Below are 14,739 nucleotides of genomic sequence, written 5' to 3'. Positions count from 1 at the left end.
CACTATTAGTGTTGATGTAGTTGCAATGATTTCTTTCTGTTGCAAGAAGGTAAAATTTATCAGGTAATATGAAATATTTTTAGAATATTCTGTATTTTAATATTTAAGTATTAAAAATTGGAAAGCCATGAAATTGTTAGGCTCTGAAGACAGGTCATGTGTGGCGATGAGAAATGTCTGACAGGATAAACAAATATGTCTTTGACCTCTTATTTTTCAGAAAATATGGTCCATAATTTCTCTTAAGTGATCAGTCTTACTGACAATTGCCGGATATGAGAACTGGACACATTAGTACAATAGGCAGTTCTTAGAAAATAAAATTCAGAAAATATTGCCTCTTTTTCCTGGAGTTTAGTATTTTACAAATAGTGTATGTCTAGCTTTTTGGTTTTAACTGGCTTTAAGGAGTCATGAGGGCTGGTGATTTTGAGGCGATGTGGTCCTGAAGTAGTTAATGTTTCCTTTGTGAGTGAACCAAATTGCAATTACAAGAACAAATCGGTGGATTTAGTTTAAACCCAGTTGCTTAGGTACAGTCATCAAAGAAAGAATTGCTTTTCCTGTACACGTAGAAGGTGACAACAGCAGTAGCAGCTTTAGGCTCTTCCATTAGCAGTGTGTTGGCATGCGAGGAAAAGATTTTTGTGGAAAAATCTGTGAACTATAAAGTACTTTTTTACATAGGGTGGAAGAACTCATTTGTGTAGTAGCTTGTGCACCTCTTTTGTTCCACATGCAGCAATTTGAGTGTCCATAGCCTGTTGTCCAAAACCAGATTTCCTGTGAATTCAAGATGACCGTGCTGGGATCTAGACAGCAGAAAGCAAAGCTCAAATTCTGGTACCAGAACTACCTTCAGGAGCAAGTATAAAATGAAACATTTATGCCTAAATTGCATTTGCTTCAAGAAGACGCCCAGGAACCTTGTAGAAATCTATTCCACCAAGTTCAGTGTGAAATGCATTGAAGCTTCAAAGTTGTTGGAAAATGTAGTAAGTAAGTTAGAAGCAAAATAAACGGTCGTTTCAAAATATCAGTCAGAATATACCAGAAGCAGACACATCCGTTTAGCATCTTTGTCGGCGACATGGACAGTGGGATTGAGTGCACCCTCAGCAAGTTTGATGACAACACCACACTGTGTGGTGTGGTTGATGCACTGGAAGGAAGGGATGCCATCCAGAGGGACATTGACAGGCTTGAGCGGTGGGCCTGTGCGAACCGCATGAAGTTCAATAAGGCCAAGTGCAAGGTCCTGCACATGGCTCAGGGCAGTCCCAAGCATAAATACAGGCTGGATGGAGAATGGATTGAGAGCAACCCTGAGAAGGACTTGGGGGTGTTGGTGGATGAGAAGCTCAGCATGACCCAGCAACATGTGCTTGAAGCCCAGAAAGCCAACTGTATCCTGAGCTGTATCAAAAGAACCGTGACCAGCAGGTCGAGGGAGGTGATTCTCCCCCTCTACTCTGCTTTTGTGAGAACCCACCTGGAGTACTGTTTCTGGTTCTGGGGCCACCAGTACAAGAAAGACATGAAGCTGTTGGAGGGAGTCCAGAGGAGGGCCAGGAAGCTGATCAGAGGGCTGGAGCACCTCTCCTATGAGGACAGGCTGAGAGTGTTGGGGTTGTTCAGCCTGGAGAAGACTCCGGGGAGACCTTATAGCAGCCTTCCAGTACCTAAAGGGACCTACAGGAAAGCTGGAGAGGGACTGTTTACAAGGGCATGGAGTGATAGCAGAAGGGGTAATGGGTTTAAGCTGAAGGAGGGCAGATTTAGATTAGATGTTAGAAATTCTTCACTGTGAGAGTGGTGAGGCTCTGGAACAGGTTGCCCAGAGAGGTGGTGGATGCCCCCTCCCTGGAGGTGTTCAAGGCCAGGTTGGATGGGGCTTTGGGCAACCTGGTCTAGTGGAGGGTGTCCCTGCCCATGGCAGGGGGGGTTGGAACTAGATGATCTTGAAGGTCCCTTCCAACCCAAACCATTCTATGATTCTGTGATCTCTGGACCCTCATTCTAAAGACATCGGAAAGACATTTTTGACCCAGGAAAAAGCAGGATGACTTCATACTGAAGCTATAACTATGCTTTTATTAGCTTGTGGTCTTTAAAACAAACTTTTTTAAAAAACCCTGAACCTTGGCAAAAGGAATTAATCTGTAAAGGTGATAGTTTCTGCTATTAAAAACCAACCAACCAAACCCTACCAAGATACAACTAATTGTTCTGCATGCATAATATTTTTTCCTACAGTAGCTTTGTAAAGCATGCTTAGCACATTAACATTGGCCTCAATTTTGATCTCAGCATGGAAATTGGCCAGTGCTCATTTCATTCTAGAAGGAGCATCTTTCTAAGTAATTATATTCTTTCTTTAGGACATTTTTCATACTTCACATGCATTCTATGATTCTATGACTTTTAAGGGCAATTGGTTCAAGTAAAAGATGATGACTTTCTATTTTAATGAAGTTTTCAGAAGGAATGCGTGGAACAAAAGGTACAGCAAGCAGATTCAGGAGCTTCTGCTTGTGGAAATTGGAATGGAATGCGAGACAGAAAAGATGTGATTGTGCTAACCCAGTAAGACCTTTATGGTCAGAGTAGAAGAATGTTGCACAGACTTGATTCATCTCTGCTGAAGATGGGTATCTAAAATAGATCAGAGGATGTTTAAGGTTAGCTAAGATGAATCTTAGCTGAAGGTAATACAACAGAATAAAACTTCTGTTTATGTGTACTCAGATATACTTTGTTCTCATGTGGAGTTTCTGTTGGTTGCACTTTTGACTTTGAGTTAACATGAAAGCTTTTTCGTTAATACCTTCTAAAAGAAGGAGCTGTTTCTTGAGGGTTAGCAAATTTAAATATGGTAGTCACTTGTCTGATTTGCAGGTTTTTTTCTTGTTATTAAGCTCAATGGAGTCAATTTTTCGTAATTAACTGTCAAATTCATGATCATCACAAATAGTATTCTTTTCAATATTGTTCATGTAAAATTTTAATAGCATTATGATATCCTTTACATCAGTCTTGCCAATCTCTCTACTAGGGAGTGACTTATGTCCTGGGCAATTAAATGCATGTTTATAGATTTGTCAGTTTTACTATAAATTAAACAAAGCACATGTAAACAGCCTCTTTGTTTTCGGTAAAGACTCCATTTACTTCTGCTTGACCTTGCAGATGCAAGGGAAATCTGTAGTTTAGTTGGGAGCCACATATACTACAGAAGTTCAATTATGTATTTGGAGGTTTTACATTATAAAACATAGTGTTTTATGAAGTCTTTTTAGTAATGTTATTTAAAAATGTTTGTTGCCTTTTGGTACAATTCATCGAGGTATCAAGTGCATGTATAATTTTGATGAAACAAGCAGTTAGGTGGATTAAGTTGGTTCTTTTCTTCCTTGTATACTTACTATACTTATAGTATTCTGATATAATGTGTTAATGGAAATTTATGAGCTTCATTTCTCAGATAATTTGCAACTTCTGCATTAACACTCAAATGGTAAATTAGAAGAGTTGGAAACTATGCTGTGTAGCAATTACGTCTTATAAAAACTGTTCAACAGTTGAGGTGAGTTACTCAGGTTGTTCTGCTTGGGGATTGTTGGAATGGTTTTAATACCTGTCCATGCCCCAAACTGTAAAAGCAAGGCTACCTTTCTCAAGTTTGCTTTGTATTTGAAGTTAGTTGGAGTCTTCGTAAGAAGAGCACTATGATTTCCCCTGCTGTCTTTAGCTTCCTAAGGAGACTAAGGCTGTGCTGCATAGTTGGTGTGGAAGGTTGTGCAGGATTGCTGTTGGAAAGATTTCTTTATTAATAATAGCTGTAGAGCCTTGGCTGAGATTGTTCAAATGCTAAATGGGTTCTATCTGGTAGTTGGTCTTAGGAAGGATACAGTTATTTATTGTATGCTGTGCATGTGCTTATTATCCCAAATAATGTACCACAGTGAGTGCTAAAATCGCCTTTCAAGCCGCAACATCTTAGGGTTTAATTGACTTTACTGTTTTTTTTTTTTTTTCTACCTCAGTAACTTTGCCTAAATGGACTTATAATAAGTTCATATTTTTGTTCCCTTTGCTGTTTTACTGTAAGTCTGATTTTCTTTTACGTTTATTCTGTAGAAGATGAAAAACAAATCTCAGATGCAGATGAAATGTGGTTTTTACACTTGAATAAGTCAAAATACATTTCATCCTAACAAAAAAAAAGTTCTCTAAATTATATGTTTAAATTTATGCAAATGAATAGCCCTATTTATCTTTAGAATACTATAGTCAAAGTGAATTTGCATATTTGTAACAGGAAGTTTATGTAAAAAAAAAAAATTGCAGGACTAGAGATTTCATTTTAATTTAGTGGTTGTTTTTTAAGAATACAATGTCTGTGCATTGCGGTATTCCTCTTTCCAAAACAAGTATTTTCAATATTGTAAATATTCAGATGTAGTATGGTACTGTTATTTATACACAGGATCGTTTCCACTATGCTTTCCTGAAAACTGTATTACCTCATGTGTTGTTATTTCAGGAATTCAGAAAAACTATTGAAATCTTTCTGTATTCCGATTGGAATAGGTGCTAGACCACTGTCTACCAACCAAAAAAATAATGTAAAAAGGAGGTGAGGGGTGGGGAATCTTGGTGCAAGTCACATTGTACAGGTTTATTCGCAGATATCAAAGCAGTACAAGAAGCCAATTCCAAAATAAAGCTGAATTTCAGGTATCTTTTCATTAGTTGAATACTCGTCCTTGCCTTTGAACTGAAAGTGACCTTTTAGCTTTATGCAATAGATTAATTTAGGTCATTGCCTTTAGAATGGCCATAAAAAGCTAAAAAGGAAGGACTTTTTATTATTTCATCCCTGTAACAGTGGGGATTCTACTTAAATGTGATTTAATGTAAGGACTATAAAGTGAGGAATAGCGTGATTTTAGGACATTATGTCTCTGTGTTCTCCGATTTGTGGAAGTTCCTTTTTTCATACTGTTCTACAGAGTTTTGGGAAAGAGGCAACCTTATTTGTTCCTTTCTTCTAGCACTGGACATTCCCATAAGCTAGCCATTCTTGATGCAGCATTATGGAAAAGTTTGTTATTACTGCATGGTTACAGTTTAGTTTATTCTGAGCCCAATTGTAATTTTTTCTGTTTATTTCTAGGAATCTAGAACATGATGAACTAAAGCTCTTTTGAGTGCTTCGTGAGGTCTTGTCTTTTGATCATCAGTGGTTGATTTATAAGCACTTCAAGGCTGAGCACTGAGACAGCTCTAAGGTCATTGGAGTTGGAGGCAGTTTAATTTGAAAGCGATTTTTCAAGTGAAAAATGACTGAACTTTTTTTACGGGCTAGAGCTGTAGAGCATAGGAGGTGATTGAACTATGCATGTTTTACTGGCTTAGAAAATGGTCAGTAGCAGTTTAAGTTGCTATAGACAAATAAGGGTCTCATCACCTGATATCTTTCATTTGTACTCTCTATACATGTAGTCTTTATATAGTCTGTTTTTCATTTCTAGTCTTCATATGTGTGTTATGTTCATAAATTGAGCTTTACTATAAGATTTGTGTAAATATGCAGCTCACTATCTGAATGACTAATTGAAATCTTGGATATACATCTATCAGGCAAGCTAAGGGGAGGGAGGAATTGTGCAATTGAAAGGTAAACAGTTGATTTTCCTTTTGGCCAATGCTTTTAAGATAATCTAAGCTTTCTCATGTTACTTTAATCAGAGAAATTACTTGCATATAATTCAGTTTTATTTTTTGCAGAGTTGAGTGTAAGTTTTTGAACTTTCTTCCTGGATGATTTTTGATTATCAGTACTGATGAGAACTGCAGATCATAAAAAATAAAAAAATGAGTAATAAGAATTCTATGTCTGCAGAGCTTTTATAGTGAGAAGGGTTGTAATTTCTCTTAGTTAAGACCAACAGCTAGCTGTTTACTGTGAATTCAATTTATGCACAGTTGAACTCAGTAAGTGTCAGTAGATGAAGTTTGTAAATCCATCTGAAAGATGTCTTTCCTCCTATATCTCATGTAAAACTTACTTTCCCAGTGACAATTACTTCGACGTTTTGCAACCGGCTTTCTCAGTGAAGCTGTATGTGCCCCCCTCCCCATCAGTTGTTTTTCAAAAGCTGTGTGAAGCTTTTTCAAAAGTTTTGTGATAATTAACCTCTGTGAATGAATGTATAACTCATTTTATGCAGAATTAATATGCTGAGTGGTTTAGAGGGGGAGCACTGAACTTTTCATTGAAGGAGAAAGCTCAGATTTTACTCTGGACAGACAGTATCTGGAACTTTGTTCATAGCTCAACGGTGTGAGAAAATCCAATGTGATGCTATTTTTCTCACCTGTTAAGTTGGAGAAAAAGTTTGCAGATAGTAAGCCTGACTAGCAGCATGAGAAGGCGGTTCATGAATCGAAACCTCATTTTCAAAGGTTAGTTGCCTATTTTTACAGTGTGACATAGCACGTGAAGCTATGTTCAAAAAGACATTTAGGATTACCTGTAGTTAGTATACTGCCCAACAGTTCTGACAAAAATCTGCTAAATACTGTGTCTACTAAATCTCATCCCACATTCCGATAACAGCAATTTCACTGTGTGTCATGCTGAACTGGACTCAGGGAGGCTAAGAACTGACAAGGATCTCTCTTCTGCATCCTTGCAATGTAGCTAAGAGATATTCCTGCTTCACAGGTACAAAACTGAAGCACAAAGATGAAGTCACTGAATTTACTTCTTAGATATGTGCCAAGCTTTAAGAATATAAATATTTACAAGGGCCTTTGTGTTTATGTGCTTAGGTATCTAGTGAGTCTGGGTAATTAATGCATGACTCAAAACTCCTGGCTGATTTCAAGAGATTATATTGAGCCCTGAATTACTTTCTGTAGTAGGATGAACTCTGCGGTACCAACTATTGGTGTGGTGTCCAACTGCTGCCCATGACTATGTCTGACCAAAAATTCGCAACTACAGATTTTTTTGACCCATATGATTAAGGATGCAGTAGCTGGTACCAGTGTTTTGTGTGTCATGAAAGATAGATTCACTCAGAAAGCTGTGCACTGCAGGTGTTTAGTTTGTTAGTTTGGATTGAAGTGACTGCTAAATTTCTTTTTGAAAAGGAAAATAAAAAGGTATTTTGAAAAATAGTGCAAATTGTGGAAAATACAAAAATAAGACATTATACCTGACAAATAGTGTCTCTGAAAACTGTCCTCCTGGCTATTTTTCAGTCAGATACCTTTCAACTGTTTGTCATTAAAAGTGGAATTGACATTGTTTCCCTGAAAACCATTTTTAAAAAATCCAACTCTTACAGATTTCATATTTCAGCTTCTTAAAAGGATATAGTATTGCAGCGTTATTATATATCTCTAAAATTAAAATAATTGCACTCTAAGAAAATGCTCATAATTAATATTACAAGTTATTTTCTTTTAGTTGTATGTGTTATAAGAAGAACATGCTGAATCTAATGTCCTAATTACCTGGGGGGTATTTATCTGTAGGAAGTGAAGTCTAAAAGACTAAGCAGATCTTGTAGTTCATCCTAATTGCATTCAGTTAAAAGTTGCATTTGGTTTACTTTTGTAAAATTTTTCTTACAATTGTTTTCTGGGAGGGCATATCATGCTTTCCTTTGTTTAAAATGACTAATTGAAATGCAGAACTTTTTTTTTTTTAAGGAAAAAAATTTTTTACTTTTTATTAGGAGAGAACCACTGGAAGTAAGGCATTGAATGATTGATGAGGAGAAAACCAGGTATATTTCTGGCCATCTACTGATGTTTTCCAGTAAAATTAATCTTCAGGATTAGATTGGCTATAATAAAATCATAAGCAGGGCTCAAAATAAATTGGATACACTGGTATGTTATATCAGCCATTCAAAAAAAATAGTCTAGCACTTCTCAGAAGCCGTAATTGGTGTGTCGGTGGTGGTGAGGGAAGGTAACACTTGTAAAACAGAACCTGACAACCTTCTCAGATGCAACACTGAAAATGTCAGAAGTTAAACTCCCCTGTTCCATTTGTGTCCTGGAGCTTGCGGTACAAGGAGTGAATACTATGGCAACGTTGATACCTGTTCAGTTTGAATGTTTTATAGTTCTGTGTCAAATTCAACAATATAAAAGATAAATGTAGAGGTGTTAACAGAGAAATTGTGTCATAGTTTTAAAGGGGTCAGCCACATTAAAAATCCTATAATATAAGGTACAGGCATAATTAACTAAGGACAGACAGCTCAAGGAAAACACACAGGGTTTTACAATTACTATTTTGAAAGAAGACCTCTGGAAAGAAGACCTGTTTATCTTGTGTGATCCTCCTACTCTGATTCTTTCAGCACATTCAAAGGAAATAAACAAAATTTTTATTCCTGAAATCAACTTTTCAAAGATTTCTACTGCACTGCTTCACTGCCTCCATGATTTAATCTGTTTAGGTTACTTTTCTTCCTGTTTAAGTGATAATATCCTGCCATTTAAGTGGAAAATCAGGAATGAAGTATTTTTTTGTAAGTGCAGTTTGACAGAGACCACATATCTTCTGGAAACCTGTCTACCATTGTTGCAGTAATATTTAATATTGCAAATATTACATTATTTGTGTTTGGATTCTTTTGGTATAGATATTTCGTTGCTCGTAATCTATTTATGTCTACTGCCATTACAAAATACTGTTTGGCAATGTTTCAGATTTACCTTTATCAACAGTTAGAACAACATTTTGTAGTAGCAATTTTTTAATTACCTCTAATTGAAGCAAGACATGTAGTATTGCAGTGGTTTTCATCTTTTTGTAAACTTGATTCAGGAGAGTGACATGTTTTGTTTGCTTTGCTTGTATGATGTTTTCTCATTGTGAGAAGTATACCTTGCCTGAGTATTGGGTTTTGTCATACTTGTACAATGATGATTGATCTCCAGGGTATGATGTCCTGAAACAATTAACATTAAAGATATTAAAAAACTATATATTAACAGATTGGAATGAAGTGCTGTCCTGGTTTCAGGTGAGATAGAGTTAATTTTCTTTCTAGCAGCCAATATAGTGCAGGATTTAGGATGAGAATAATGTTGATAACACACTGATGTTTTTAGTTGTTACTAGGTAGTTGTAGTGTCCACACTAAGTCAAGGACTTTTCAGCTTCCCATGCCCTGCCAGGTGCACAAGAAGCTGGGAGAGCACAGCCAGGACAGCTGGCCCAGGCTGGCCAAAGGGATGTTCCCTGCCATATCACGTCATGCTCCGTATATAACTGGGGAAGCTAGCCGGGAGGCGGAATCGCTGCTCGGAAACAGACTGGGCATCGGGTTGTTTTTTGTTTTGGGTTTTTTTTTCCTTCCGCATGTGGTGAACAATTGCATTTGTGCATTGCTTGTTTTATTATTGTTAATTATTGTTATTGTTATTACTATTATTCTTCTCTTCATTTGTTATCCTATTAAACTGTTTTTATCTCAACCCACAAGTTGTTTTTCTTTTTTTTCTTTTTTTTTTTCCTTCCTCCATTCTCCTCCTCATACCCTTGTGGGGGCGGCAGTGAGTGAGCGACTGCGTGGTGCTTAGCTGCCGGCTAAAATGAATGTATTGACAAGTGTGTAGTCTGCTGAATAAACTTATTGACCTAAAATCCTACCCAAGATGGCCAGAAATTAATAGTTTATCTCCAGTACTGGATGTGAATTAGCTAAAACAAGCATAAGTCCCATTAGGCAGACAATTCTTTATTGCCTGTGTATCAGAAGTAATTTATTTTTCTGAGAATGTAACTGTGAAATTTGTTCCTGAAACATTAGCCAGACAGCATGGTGCAGTTCTAACTTGTGTATTTGGTAGGGATAAACCTACACCACATTTTCATTTCCTTCCAGAATGAATGTGCTAGAGAAACTTGCCATATATGATCAGATTTCAGAAAAGTCAGTGCTTGGTTTGCAGAAGTGTCCAGGTTATTTCATGTCTTGATGATACTATGCATGTGTAAACTGGCTGTTTTCTTAAAGTCATAAGAAATAACACAGAATAAAGTGGTGATCGGTGCGGTCAGAGAGGTACCTACACAACCTAGATTTCCGAAGGAAATTGAATGGTTATATTTGAGATTGGGTTGTTATTCTTTAGTAGCTCATAAAAGTACTGGCATCTGACTAAACATGGGAGTTTTCCACATGTTCACTGAAGGAAGAACGTGCTTGTATTCTAAAATACCAAGGAAAGACAATGATCCTAACTTTGCTTTTATCATCTCTTGTGGTCCCAAATGTGTTGGCCACATGCCATAGGTAAATCTTCTCATACTAGTAGCGTATGTGTTGCCTGCCTAATCCCTCTCTAATGTTTCTCATTTTGCAGTAGAAGTTACTGGTGTAGTCAAGCCAAGATTTAGGCTTCCATATGAACATGAACCATTGTAGACTCTTCATGCTTCACTGTTCTTCCAAGCAGTACAAATGCTGTATTCTTTTAATAATGAATAAGGGGCAAATTAAATTTTGGAAACCACCACCATTGTTTTGACCACATGCATGTACACAAATGTTCTCTTCAGAAAAATGGAGTTTGGAAATCATGGAGTAGTATATTGTAACTTTCCTGTGCTGTAGCTTTATTTTATAAGATGATATAACTAGTCAACATACACAGCAATTTTAATAGTATGATTTGTGTTAACGATACAGATAATGTGGCTGAGAGCAAGAGCTGAAAAAAAAATGTAGTAAACAGCATTTTTTCATAATGATTTTTGTTTTGGGGCATAGAATACAAATTGGATAGAATTTAATTGCTAAAGCTGGTTAAGTGTAAAATTAATTTTGATAAGGCTTCAGTGAAACAGTAACTTTGATATAGTTGAGAAGCAATTTAAAGAAACTGCTGGTTACTTAGGTTATGGTTTCAAGTTTATAATCACATTTTATTGAAATTCTTTGATACTACGCCTCCTAAGAATGCCTCCTTAAATTGAAATGCTGATGTTAAGGGATGATATTTATTTTACTGATGCTGCATTGTGGAATTTAAATGGATAACTGCTGATTGTTATGTACTATATGTGTGTGTGTTTAAAAATGTACAATGTCTCTTTTAAGCATAGTACAAGAAATACATAGAGAAAAACATTGTGAGTAATAAGTGTTTTGTCCCATCTACCTTTTGACAGGAGAATTAGATGACAGAGAACAGGCAAAGCTGGAAGTAAAAGTATGGGATCCAGATAGCCCCCTTACTGACCGTCAGATTGACCAGTTTTTAGTTGTAGCACGGTAAGATTAAAATCCTCTAATAAAAAAAATTACTTTTCCTTTTCCTACTGACTATTTATTCCCCTATATCGTGTTACTCGTTTTCCATTTTGTGAGCCCTTGTTTCCCACAGTTAGCTAAAAGAGAAAATCAGACCATAATCTTCTGCATATTTATTGAAGCTACCAATACAGAAGAGAGAAAAAGAGAGTGAGTTTTGGAATAATGCCACGCTGCCTGTATTTCAGGTTATAGTAGAATTTGATGCTTTAAATGTAGATATCAGTCTGTTTTCCCTTCAGAGTAAATGAAACAGGATTTTAGTGCTAATATTTTAGTCTTGTACTATAGTACTTGGAATTTCATAGTGTAATATAAAGTTAAGAGTAGAAATCAAATGTTAACAAATGAAATGGATGCAGAACTTGCCCAGTTTGCATATAAACTGAATAATATGCAGTGCAATTATTTTGCATGAATGTTGAAATAAAAGTTTTGAAGTGATGCATTTCATTAGTGAAAAAAATCTGGTCAGTTCACTATTATAAATTAACATGATTATGCAGATTTATAAGAGGAACATCAAAGCCCTTGGAATTCATAAATACATTTAAAATAATTTCTCTACTTTTAAAAAGAACTTTCAGAACTCTATATATAGGCTTCTTACTGAAGGACACCTCTACACTCATAAGATACAGCATGTTTCACGTGTCCTGTAATTTGTACTTACAAATGTAGTACAAAAGTACTGTTCTAATGATGGCAGAGAACTGTTAATCACAGCTAATGTAGGGATTTTATCCTGAATCACTCTATGTCCTGTGTTTCTGTAACCTGATTGCAGAGCATAGTGTCAAATCTTTTAGGCAAATAATCCTTTCACGTTGTTTCCAGTTTCTGTTCTTTATTCTTTCTCCCTTTTGAACAAACCATTTCAGGAAGGAAATAGAAGTTGCTTTATATTTTCCAGCTTGTGTATGGTGAAATGGCTTGCTAATTTATTGTTTTACAGTTCAGAAGCTGATCCACCTGGTTTTCTTCTTTCTCTCCCACTCTTGTAGTGCTGTCTCATTTCTCTGCGGTAGTAAAAATTACCTGCCCCTGTTGAATTTCCAGGCAAGCCAGAAGGCTATAGGTGTGAACATTCATCTGTTCAGAAGATTACAATGCCTGGTAGATGCTCCATAGAACAGAACCCAGAAAACAGAACTACTTCTACCATCAGCAGTGTAATACCTGGGTATATATGGGCAAACCATTGTGGGGTGCCTTAAAAATGCCATCTGTGTGAAGATTACATGCATTTTTGAAGAGTGAGTTCATTGCCTTCTCATCCCTCCCCTCTCCATTTTGCAGCCACTCCGGGGAGCTGTAGTAGTACACTGTGAAACTGACAATGTTCCCAGAGGAGTGTACCAGTAAGCGGTCTGCTGGGAAGTGACAGAATAAATTGCAGAGAATAAATGAAATTTTTAGAGAAAAACATTCTTCTCTCTTTGTCCCCTTATTTAAGACGTCCTGTGCAATGCTGTGCCCTGACGAAGACTGCATTTGTTTAGAAGTTGATAAATTACTGTAAAAAAGGTTTCTGTTACCAAGGGAATGGGTCTTGGTCATAGCCGACTAATTGTAGCTATCCAAGGTCTTGCAGTAGGCAATCACTAATGACCATCTGTAATCAGATGTTACTCAGGTACCACTTTATTGATGTTCTTCCAGAAAACTCCATTCATCTTTGTAAGCTACTTTTGAACTGACAGAAACTATTTCCAAGCTTCTATATACATATATTCAAAGCCTGCAAGGTCACGTTTTTGTTGCATTAAGTGTTTCTGAGACAGATTTTTCACCAATATCTGGAGAAATAGTTCTCCTATGATGATTGTGGCAGCTTTAAATCCAGTATGTTGTGTGCTTGTGTGTAAAGGCTTTCATTATACTGGACCATTAAAAGCTGCTTGAGTAACAGTGGAGTCGATACTATGATCTGGTAAACTGCGCTTACAGACTCAGGCGATAGCTCTGCTGCGGGCTAACTGCAGTTCACTGTGCCTGCTGGGTTTCCAATGAGAATGGTGTTTCTCTGGTTCCTGGAAGTTATGTTTAGTTTTGCAAATTTGAAATTCTGATAGTAAGAACTTTTTCCTAAATGCATTCCTATATGTGATTTTTGGTTAAGTGTGTATATGCTATCTGCGTTTGAAATTTTAAAAGCATTTTCACGTGGTCCTTTTTACATAGTGCATTAAAGGCATGGAGTATTTCTTCTCGTTTTTTTCAGTGTGCTCTGGTGGAAGGAAGAGTTGCTTTTTTCCTTACAGGCTTTAGCTTTTTCAGTCACACAAGCACACTTGGTTCTTCAGAAGGTGTTTAAATACTCTCTTTTTCTATTTGTGTTGTCCATTTGAAAGAAAGTTTATGTTTGGCCTTGGGCATGTGCTTTTCCAGTCTTACAAGGTTTGTTTACTGTCTCAGGAAGGAGAGGCCTTTTTACTAGGTTTATATGCTTGGTCCGTCTGGGCTTGTCGCTAAGCCCTAGTGTGCAATAATCTGCTCGATATAAAAATAGAAGAATATGCTTATCCTGTCCAGAAATCAGAGGGTAGCAGTGCCAGAAAAATCTATGGAGATTTTGAAAAAAGTGTAAGAGTACTCGAGTGGAAGGATCCTTAACCTTGAGCTCCCTAAGTAGTCTTGGCTTGTTTCTTAACAGGAATCCAGTTTGTATGCTGCAAGATACCTTTTGATGTTGGTTAAAGTGCAGTAGGTAAAGATGCTGGGGACAGTTACTTTGAAACTCCATTCCTAATTTGAACTAAAACACTGATGTAGATGCACCCTGTTTTCTCCAGTCATCAGTCTCTATCATTCTTAATATACAAGGCATACTTCATTTCCTTATGAGATCTTATGTTCTAACTCTGTTCCAGGTTGCATAGTATTAGGAAATAGAAACTTTCCTGTTGTGTGTATAACATCATAGCCCTGTCATCTTTTTTTTTAAATTTGTCAAGGAGTCAAAAATAGTCTTGGCCAGACTCAAATGTGGTAGGAGTTATGAGCTTCAGTCTGGACAGACGCTGAGAGCTGTAGACCTGACCCTTTTGTTTGTTGGTTGTTGGTGGGGTTTTTTGGTTTATAATTCATTATGTGATAAGCTTTTGGTACATTCTAATTCCATTTATGATGCAGTGAAACAGCTAACAACTTAGTTCTTTTATTCTGCTTTATCTAACTATATTATTAACATAGTCTTCTGGAAGGAATATCTCTCTAAATCCAGCTATTATGCACACATATTTGGTCCCACCTTATTTCAAACTAAAACAGAGTTTTGAAGACTAATTAAAATAGCCTTAAAGCATTACATCTCTACTTTAAAATTTTGGTCTTTCATTTCTTTGGAATTAAAATGGCATTGCATGCCTCTGGCTAACATAAT

The 14,739-nt window shown here is 36.7% G+C and overlaps 1 protein-coding gene across 3 annotated transcripts in view; it reads left to right on the top strand.

The window, feature by feature from the left end:
* The window catches only part of MTA3 (metastasis associated 1 family member 3), a 138,699-nt gene that overhangs the window by 42,001 nt on the left and 81,959 nt on the right, over positions 1 to 14,739 (top strand). For all 3 annotated transcript variants that reach the window (XM_054821860.1, XM_054821862.1, XM_054821861.1), the window contains exon 7: positions 11,213 to 11,315. In XM_054821860.1, the coding sequence (XP_054677835.1) occupies positions 11,213 to 11,315 (103 nt within the window). The remainder of the gene's footprint in view (positions 1 to 11,212; positions 11,316 to 14,739) is intronic.

Source organism: Grus americana, chromosome 3 (assembly GCF_028858705.1).
Source record: "Grus americana isolate bGruAme1 chromosome 3, bGruAme1.mat, whole genome shotgun sequence".
Taxonomy (NCBI): Eukaryota; Metazoa; Chordata; class Aves; order Gruiformes; family Gruidae; genus Grus; species Grus americana.
Note: the sequence above shows the minus strand (reverse complement) of the source record. Positions and strands in the feature narration are given on the sequence as shown.